General features: G+C 40.7%; 1 protein-coding gene across 1 annotated transcript; it reads right to left on the reverse strand.

Annotated features, from left to right (window-relative positions):
- Nucleotides 1-4,968: 4,968 nt before the first annotated feature.
- LOC138851847 (uncharacterized) lies at nt 4,969-7,204 on the reverse strand. The gene has a single exon (XM_070081347.1). The coding sequence runs from the start codon at nt 6,994-6,996 to the stop codon at nt 4,969-4,971; it is 2,028 nt and encodes a 675-aa protein (XP_069937448.1). The 5' UTR covers nt 6,997-7,204.
- Between the last annotated feature and the right edge of the window lie 1,453 nt (nt 7,205-8,657).

The following is an 8,657-nucleotide window of genomic DNA, read 5'->3' on the forward strand; positions in this document are numbered from 1 at the left end:
CTCAAAATATTCCCTCCATCTTCCCAATACCTCTAACTCTCCATTTAATAACTCTCCTCTCCTATTTTTAACTGACAAATCCATTTGTTCTCTAGGCTTCCTTAACTTGTTAATCTCACTCCAAAACTTTTTCTTATTTTCAACAAAATTTGTTGATAACATCTCACCCACTCTCTCATTTGCTCTCTTTTTACATTGCTTCACCACTCTCTTAACCTCTCTCTTTTTCTCCATATACTCTTCCCTCCTTGCATCACTTCTACTTTGTAAAAACTTCTCATATGCTAACTTTTTCTCCCTTACTACTCTCTTTACATCATCATTCCACCAATCGCTCCTCTTCCCTCCCGCACCCACTTTCCTGTAACCACAAACTTCTGCTGAACACTCTAACACTACATTTTTAAACCTACCCCATACCTCTTCGACCCCATTGCCTATGCTCTCATTAGCCCATCTATCCTCCAATAGCTGTTTATATCTTACCCTAACTGCCTCCTCTTTTAGTTTATAAACCTTCACCTCTCTCTTCCCTGATGCTTCTATTCTCCTTGTATCCCATCTACCTTTTACTCTCAGTGTAGCTACAACTAGAAAGTGATCTGATATATCTGTGGCCCCTCTATAAACATGTACATCCTGAAGTCTACTCAACAGTCTTTTATCTACCAATACATAATCCAACAAACTACTGTCATTTCGCCCTACATCATATCTTGTATACTTATTTATCCTCTTTTTCTTAAAATATGTATTACCTATAACTAAACCCCTTTCTATACAAAGTTCAATCAAAGGGCTCCCATTATCATTTACACCTGGCACCCCAAACTTACCTACCACACCCTCTCTAAAAGTTTCTCCTACTTTAGCATTCAGGTCCCCTACCACAATTACTCTCTCACTTGGTTCAAAGGCTCCTATACATTCACTTAACATCTCCCAAAATCTCTCTCTCTCCTCTGCATTCCTCTCTTCTCCAGGTGCATACACGCTTATTATGACCCACTTCTCGCATCCAACCTTTACTTTAATCCACATAATTCTTGAATTTACACATTCATATTCTCTTTTCTCCTTCCATAACTGATCATTCAACATTACTGCTACCCCTTCCTTTGCTCTAACTCTCTCAGATACTCCAGATTTAATCCCATTTATTTCCCCCCACCGAAACTCCCCTACCCCCTTCAGCTTTGTTTCGCTTAGGGCCAGGACATCCAACTTCTTTTCATTCATAACATCAGCAATCATCTGTTTCTTGTCATCCGCACTACATCCACGCACATTCAAGCATCCCAGTTTTATAAAGTTTTTCTTCTTCTCTTTTTTAGTAAATGTCTACAGGAGAAGGGGTTACTAGCCCATTGCTCCCGGCATTTTAGTCGCCTCATACGACACGCATGGCTTACGGAGGAAAGATTCTTTTCCACTTCCCCATGGACAATAGAAGAAATAAAGAAGAACAAGAGCTATTTAGAAAAAGGAGAAAAACCTAGATGTATGTATATATATATATGCATGTGCGTGTCTGTGAAGTGTGACCAAAGTGTAAGTAGGAGTAGCAAGATATCCCTGTTATCTAGCGTGTTTATGAGACAGAAAAAGAAACCAGCAATCCTACCATCATGCAAAACAGTTACAGGTTTCTGTTTCACAGTCATCTGGCAGGACGGTAGTACTTCCCTGGGTGGTTGCTGTCTACCAACCTACTATATATATATATATATATATATATATATATATATATATATATATATATATATATATATATATATATATATATATATATATATATATATATATATATATATATATATATATATAGGATGGGGTCCACCTCTGGTGTAAATTGTGGGACCCATAGCCTCGGAGAAGTGGATAAAAAGGCTTCAAGGAAGAATATTTGGATTTCTTCCTGAAGCCATTTGAATATTCCACTTCCCCTACCACCCCATCTTTTAAACTATTTTTTTTTTACCAATAGGAATATTTTATTACATAATATGGCACAGAAGATTTAAGAGATACATTGTTGATATAAAGGTGGCATATACGGTACATGTTGTTACGTGTGTATCACCGATTATAAGGCGAAAATCTCATCCAGCTCCTCAGAGCTGGGGCGTGTGCCCAAAATGCAGCATGCATTACCCCTTTGAACAGCCGCACTGAGCCGCTGGAACAGAAAACTAGCTGCCCTGGGATCCCTAGTTACCCTGATGAGTCTTTTTCCCAGCTCCTTAAGGAAATTAGATGCACTCTTTCCCCATGAGCCAAGGGTCTCTGAGCCTATGGGAACAAACATATAATGATGGGCAAGTTCTCCATATTTTCTAGACTTTTGGGACTCCCTAAAGCTGGCAGCTGCCCCTCCTTCCTCCCTGGTGTATTGGAGATAGGTATCAGCCAAGGTAGATGCACATGTATAGTCCCACACCACCTGCTTCCCATCTGTCCAGGCTTGAAGGGTGATACCATCTGGACGCTTCTGGCTGCCATCAGATCTGCATAGTTGGGGTGGCTCCCTTACTGCTGGGCATCCAGCTGTTGTGAGGCTCCTCTTGATAATGTTATTAACCTCCTCATGTCTTGCAATCTTTCCCTCGGATTTACGGCACACAAGACCATGGTACCCGAATCGGTCTGCTGCTTCACTGCCACAAATACACCTGTGTTCGGCGAGAATAGGGGCGGCAAGTCGAAGGGCAACACCGATGCGGATGGTCTGTGGGTCGAGGCGTGTGCCAAGGCTGGAGTTGGGAACAGCCAACAGAAAGTCCCCAGCATGAGGGGCTCTCACTGCCAGGAGGCGGGCTCTATCCTTCCCTGACACACTCTGAAGCATTGTTGAGGCTATATTTTCCACTATTGGACCATCCCAGTGCGATTGTTTGTAGTTGTTGGGGGGAGCAGGTCTGGTTTCAGAGCCCGTTAGATTATCCCAGATCATTGCTCCGTCAATGAATTTTTGGTCCTGGACTCCAATCTTGTCCCTAAGATGTTCAGGGAGAATCGCTGCTACAAGCTCTCTGGATGCAATACACGAGGACAGAAAAGCAGGTAACGCAATCTGTGATGACTTGCGGACACCAATGCCTCCTAGTCTGACTGGAAGTGTAGCTTGGTTCCACTGCCCGTCTTCTAGAGTAAGGTTAAGTACTTTCGTAAAAATCTGCCTCAGAATACTGTCATATTCGTGCAGTATAGGGTTATCATATGAAGGTGCACATCTTAGGAAATATGTCAACCTGGGCAGACTCAAGCACTTTGTGAGAAGGTACAAGGCATCGTGGGTGTCCAGATTGCCTATTCGTTGTTCCATTCTCCTTAACTCTTCCAATTTCTTCCTGAGAATTGTGTCAATGGCATTGCTTCCCAGAGGTGCTCCTAGCAAGACACTATTTGTGGGGGCAATGACTGCTGCTCCTGGTAGTTTTGATCTCACTGCATTTATCACTTGTTGACTGACTGAGATGATTTCACATTTGGATGGATTCAGGATGAGACCCATTTCCTGTCCCCGTGTCATTACCTGTGTAAGGTCATGTAGGAGGGACTCCTTTGTACCTGCTAGTGTGCCATCATCTAGGAACCAGATGTTTAGCTCGCTGGTCAGTCTGACTGTGATTTCCCTAACTGCAATACAGAAGAGAAATGGTGCAAGAGGATCTCCTTGTTGGACACCCTCCGATGATGTGATTTCATGCTCTCCAAAGAGAAGCATTGATTCCTTGCTATACCCAGCTGAAACAAAAGGGAAGAGACCAGGGAAATGTTCTTGTACTGCTGCTAATACCACGTCTCTTTTCAGGAGATTGAACGCATTCTTGAAATCTAATTTTACCACTGCATTGTCCTCAGGCAGGTTGTTGATATATGCCCTTGTTGCATGAACCGCTGCTTCACTTCCTTGAGAGACCCCAAAGCCAAGCTGGTTTGGTTGAAGCATCATGGCTGCCTGTGCACGAATACTTCGGACAGCAGCTTTGGATACGAGGCGGCGTAACGTGTTGCCTACTGCAATTGGCCGAATTCCTCCATCCTTCTTTATGGGCACTTAACACACTGCCTGTGTACCCCACGACATTGCAAATAAATCAAGAAGCCTCTGAAGCTTTATCATTTAACCCCACTCTGCCGGAACGACCAATAAGCTGGTAAACATTGGTGCATAATAATTGTAACAATGTTAACACCAATAACTTAAGCCTGTCAGGCAATTATTTGCGAGCTTTAAAAAAAAAATCGAAAAATTATGGAAATTGAGTTATTCATACAGAAAAATAGCTTAACTCTTTGGTAACACAATGGTACAAGAATCAATGTTCTAAGATGTTTCTACAAGAAATTATAGTCATTTATATCAGGTATGGTGACGGCGGTGTGGGTAGCGAGTCTGCTCACAGCTTCCAGCCAATCAGGAACCATCTGGGAACACCGGCAGTATTCCTGCTCTGGAGAGAGGCAGGAGAAATCACTTCATTATTACGCTATTATCAACTCTACGGCTTATTTATCTATCAGAATTGATCTAATATTACATAATAAACACTATAAATAACATACAAACATGTTATATACTCTAGACTGAATAAAATAAGCCATAATATGGCGAGAGTCCACCAGCAATATTTGATATAAAAGTGTTACTAGTCTCCATGTGGTATTCTTTGGTCTTCAGTTATAGAAAACGGTATTTTGAAGAGGATAACTGTATAGAACATCAGTTTACTAAAAAAAACATCCAAACAAACGCGATTTTCGCGAAAAAAAAAAAAAAAAAAAACGAGACGGCGGGCCGGCCGGCGCTCGAGGCCAATATCTCGGAAGTAACTTATCCACTTATTTCGCTTTATTTTCCTTTATTCCTTAATTAAGTGGAATAAGATTCACAGAAATTGTAAAATAAGGATTTCTCTAATTTCTTTGGGTAAATTTTTGGAAATGTTCCAAATATTTTGGGATTTATGTGGAAGTAAAGGGAAGATTTTTTGCAACATTCCAAGAACTAACAAGCTTTGTTTTTTTTTTTTTTGTGAAATAAAGATATGATGGTTGGGAAGACACAAATGGTGGTGGGTGCTGGGTGTTCAAGACTGCGAGTGGTGAAGACTGCAGTTGGTGCTTGAGTGTCATCACAATATACAGAGCACTAAAGTAGTCTTGGATTCCCTTGTGTGGTGCAGAGTAGCGCTCCTCGATGCCTTGCCAAGTCCATATTGGCTTCAAACTCAAGAAAGCAGACAGCATCTCATGGTAAGGTATGTCGTGTTTCTTACAAGCAGATATTAGTTCATCTACGGTCTCTTCTTCAAAACTCAGCTGGTCACGCGAGAGATTCTCTAGTGATGTCGCGTATATTATCTTCAATATTTCTTCAACACTCTTCTGTACAGTACTTTCATTCATCATTTTGGTCGTTAATCTCTCTAATAACTTACTTTGACACATAAGATGTATTTTATGGTAGAGTTGGGTTTGTGTTATGGTTCTTATATTTAACTCATCAAGTTCCTGGTCCAAGATGTAAACAATAAATGTTAAATTCATTGGTAGACAAAAGTGTTCCTGAAGATATGTAACCTCTATCACCTTAGTCACTAGTTCATCAGTGTTTCTGTTACTGTTGGTCAGCTTAGTTATCACCTGGTGAGTCCGACGCACAAATTCTACCGCATGTTCTTTCTTTATGCCTCGTAGTTCAGCATTAGTCACATCATAATCTTCAGGGATCGTCAAGCTGAACATTTCAACCGTTTCAGGTCTTGAGGTGCAGATAAATGTTGTATTAATACAGTTTTGGAATTCCAGTAAAAGACTTTTGACTAACGTTCTGGAGTTGTTATTGAGTTCATCCAGACCGTCAACTATTATTATTACCTTACAAAGCTTTATTATTTTAGGCAGAATGTTTCTGAATTTTGCTGAAGCATCTGGTAATAGTCGGTGTAGAAGATGGTGGTAGGAGTTGATGGTCGGGTCCCTACACTGTACCCACAGTAAGAGATCATAATTATCTAAGTCCTTGATGTTACCTTGACCACCTTGTATCCATTGGTCAGTTACTAGCTTCACTAGAGTGGTCTTGCCACTACCTGCCACACCTTCCAGCAGCAGTATTTGTGGTCGTGCAGAGGAATCTTGTTGTCTGCCAGAACTCACACATGATACCACAGATGTTGTCTGGACAAGTGAGAGAATTTCTACATAATCTATATGTTCATTATTATCTCTTCGTCTTCCTTGTTTAACTTCAATATCAACAAAAATTTTGTCTACTTCAAGTTGAAAATTATCAGTGATAAAAGACACAGGGTTAATATAAGTGATTTGTTGTAAGATCATCTTCAGTTTATCATAACTGTCTTTAATGATAATCTGTTTTATATCATCAATACAGTATTTCATTATGTCTTCCTCTCCAAGAATCTCATTCATGATGTTGTCGAGGTCATCATTCATCCGCTGGATCTCCTTGGTCACTTCATCCTGGTCTCTCCCATACCTCTCTCCAGATGTCTTAAGACAACCAGTTAACAACTCACGAAACTTTCTCATATTCTCATAATAATCTTCATCAGTAACTGCAAGTGGACCGTGAACAGCATCGTTCCTCATGTTGTTTATGGCAGTGATGTAATACTCCATTTCTGTACTGGCAATGATCCATACTGGATCACTGAGAGGAGCAACATTCTCACAAGCAAGTTTGATGCTCCGACACAGTAGTGCAACATCAAACTCTCTTCCATTTGCACTTCTATTCATCAATTTCTTTTGAGTTTTGTCAAACTTTCGATCTTTACTTTTGAGTTTTAAGTAGTTGGCAGATGATGTCGGTTTTAAGTTGTGTAAGTAACGATCAAGTGTTGTAGTAGCAGGTTTATCTGGTGTTCCCCAGCAGAATGTGTGATGCAACACTCGTCTGCAACACTCACTCAAAGCTTTCATGAATCTGAAGCCATTATTTTCCTCCTTAGTTATTACAGCCATAACACAGTGCAGGCAAGATGATGTTAGTAATGTTAATGACAATGTTGATGTTGATTTTCTCAGATATTGTTGGTGATAGTGCTGCTGTTGATTCTCAGATATTGTTGCTGACAGTGCTGCTGTTGATTCTCAGATATTGTTGCTGACAGTGTTGACGTCGCTTCTCAGATATTGCTGCTGACAGAGCTGCTGTTGATTCTCAGATATTGTTGCTAACAGCGCTGTTGTTGCTTCTCAGATATAGTTGCTGACAGTGCTGTTAATGCTTCTCAGATATTGTTGCTGACAGTGTTACTTTTGCTTCTCAGATATTGTTGCTGACAGTACTGTTGTTGCTTCTCAGATATTGTTGTTGACACTGCTGTTGTTGCTTCACAGATATTGTTGCTGACAGTGTTGTTGTTGCTTCTCAGATATTGTTGCTCACAATGTTGTTGTTGCTTCTCAGAAATTGTTGCTGACAGTGTTGCTGTTGGTTCTCAGATATTCATGCTAACAGCGCTGTTGTTGCTTCTCAGACATTGTTGCTGACAGTATTACTGTTGCTTCTCAGATATTGTTGCTGACAATGCTGTTGTTGCTTCTCAGATATTGTTGCTGACAGTGCTGTTGTTGCTTCTCAGATATTGTTGCTGACAGTGCTGTTGTTGCTTCTCAGATATTGTTGCTGACAGTGCTGCTGTTGCTTCTCAGATATTGTTGCTGACAGTGCTGTTGTTGCTTCTCAGATATTGTTGCTGACAGTGCTTCTGTTGCTTCTCAGATATTGTTGCTGACAGTGCTGCTGTTGCTTCTCAGATATTGTTGCTGACAGTGCTGCTGTTGTTTCTCAGATATTGTTGCTGAAAGTACTGCTGTTGCTTCTCATATATTGTTGCTGAGTGCTGCTGTTGCTTCTCAGATAGTTGCTGACAGTGCTGTTGTTGCTTCTCAGATATTGTTGCTGACAGTATTGTTGTTGCTTCTCAAATATTGTTGCTGACAGTGCAGCTGTAGCTTCTCAGGTATTGATGTTGCTGACACAGCACCTGATACATCAACACTAGACCAGGAATGCTGAAAAATAAAAGACATGATTTGAAATATGTATAATATTACAAGTGTCAGACTGTAACATGTACTACTGAGGTACAACTACAGTAACTACTATACTGGACTACTGAGGTACTAGCACAGTAACTACTATACTGGACTACTGAGGTACTAGCACAGTAACTACTATACTGGACTACTGAGGTACTAGCACAGTAACTACTATACTGGACTACTGAGGTACTAGCACAGTAACTACTATACTGGACTACTGAGGAACTAGCACAGTAAATACTATGCTGGACTACTGAGGTACTAGCACAGTAACTACTATACTTGACTACTGAGGTACTAGCACAGTACTACTATACTGGACTACTGAGGTACTAGCACAGTAACTACTATACTTGACTACTGAGGTACTAGCACAGTAACTGCTATACTGGACTACTGAGGTACTAGCACAGTAACTACTATGCTGGACTACTGAGGTACTAACACAGTAACTGTTATACTGGACTACTGAAGTACTAGCACAGTAACTACTATACTGGACTACTCAGGTACTAGCAGAGTAACTACTATACTGGACTACTGAGGTACTAGCACAGTAACTACTATACTCGACT

The sequence above is a fragment of the Cherax quadricarinatus genome, unplaced genomic scaffold (assembly GCF_038502225.1).
Source record: "Cherax quadricarinatus isolate ZL_2023a unplaced genomic scaffold, ASM3850222v1 Contig2413, whole genome shotgun sequence".
NCBI lineage: Eukaryota > Metazoa > Arthropoda > Malacostraca > Decapoda > Parastacidae > Cherax > Cherax quadricarinatus.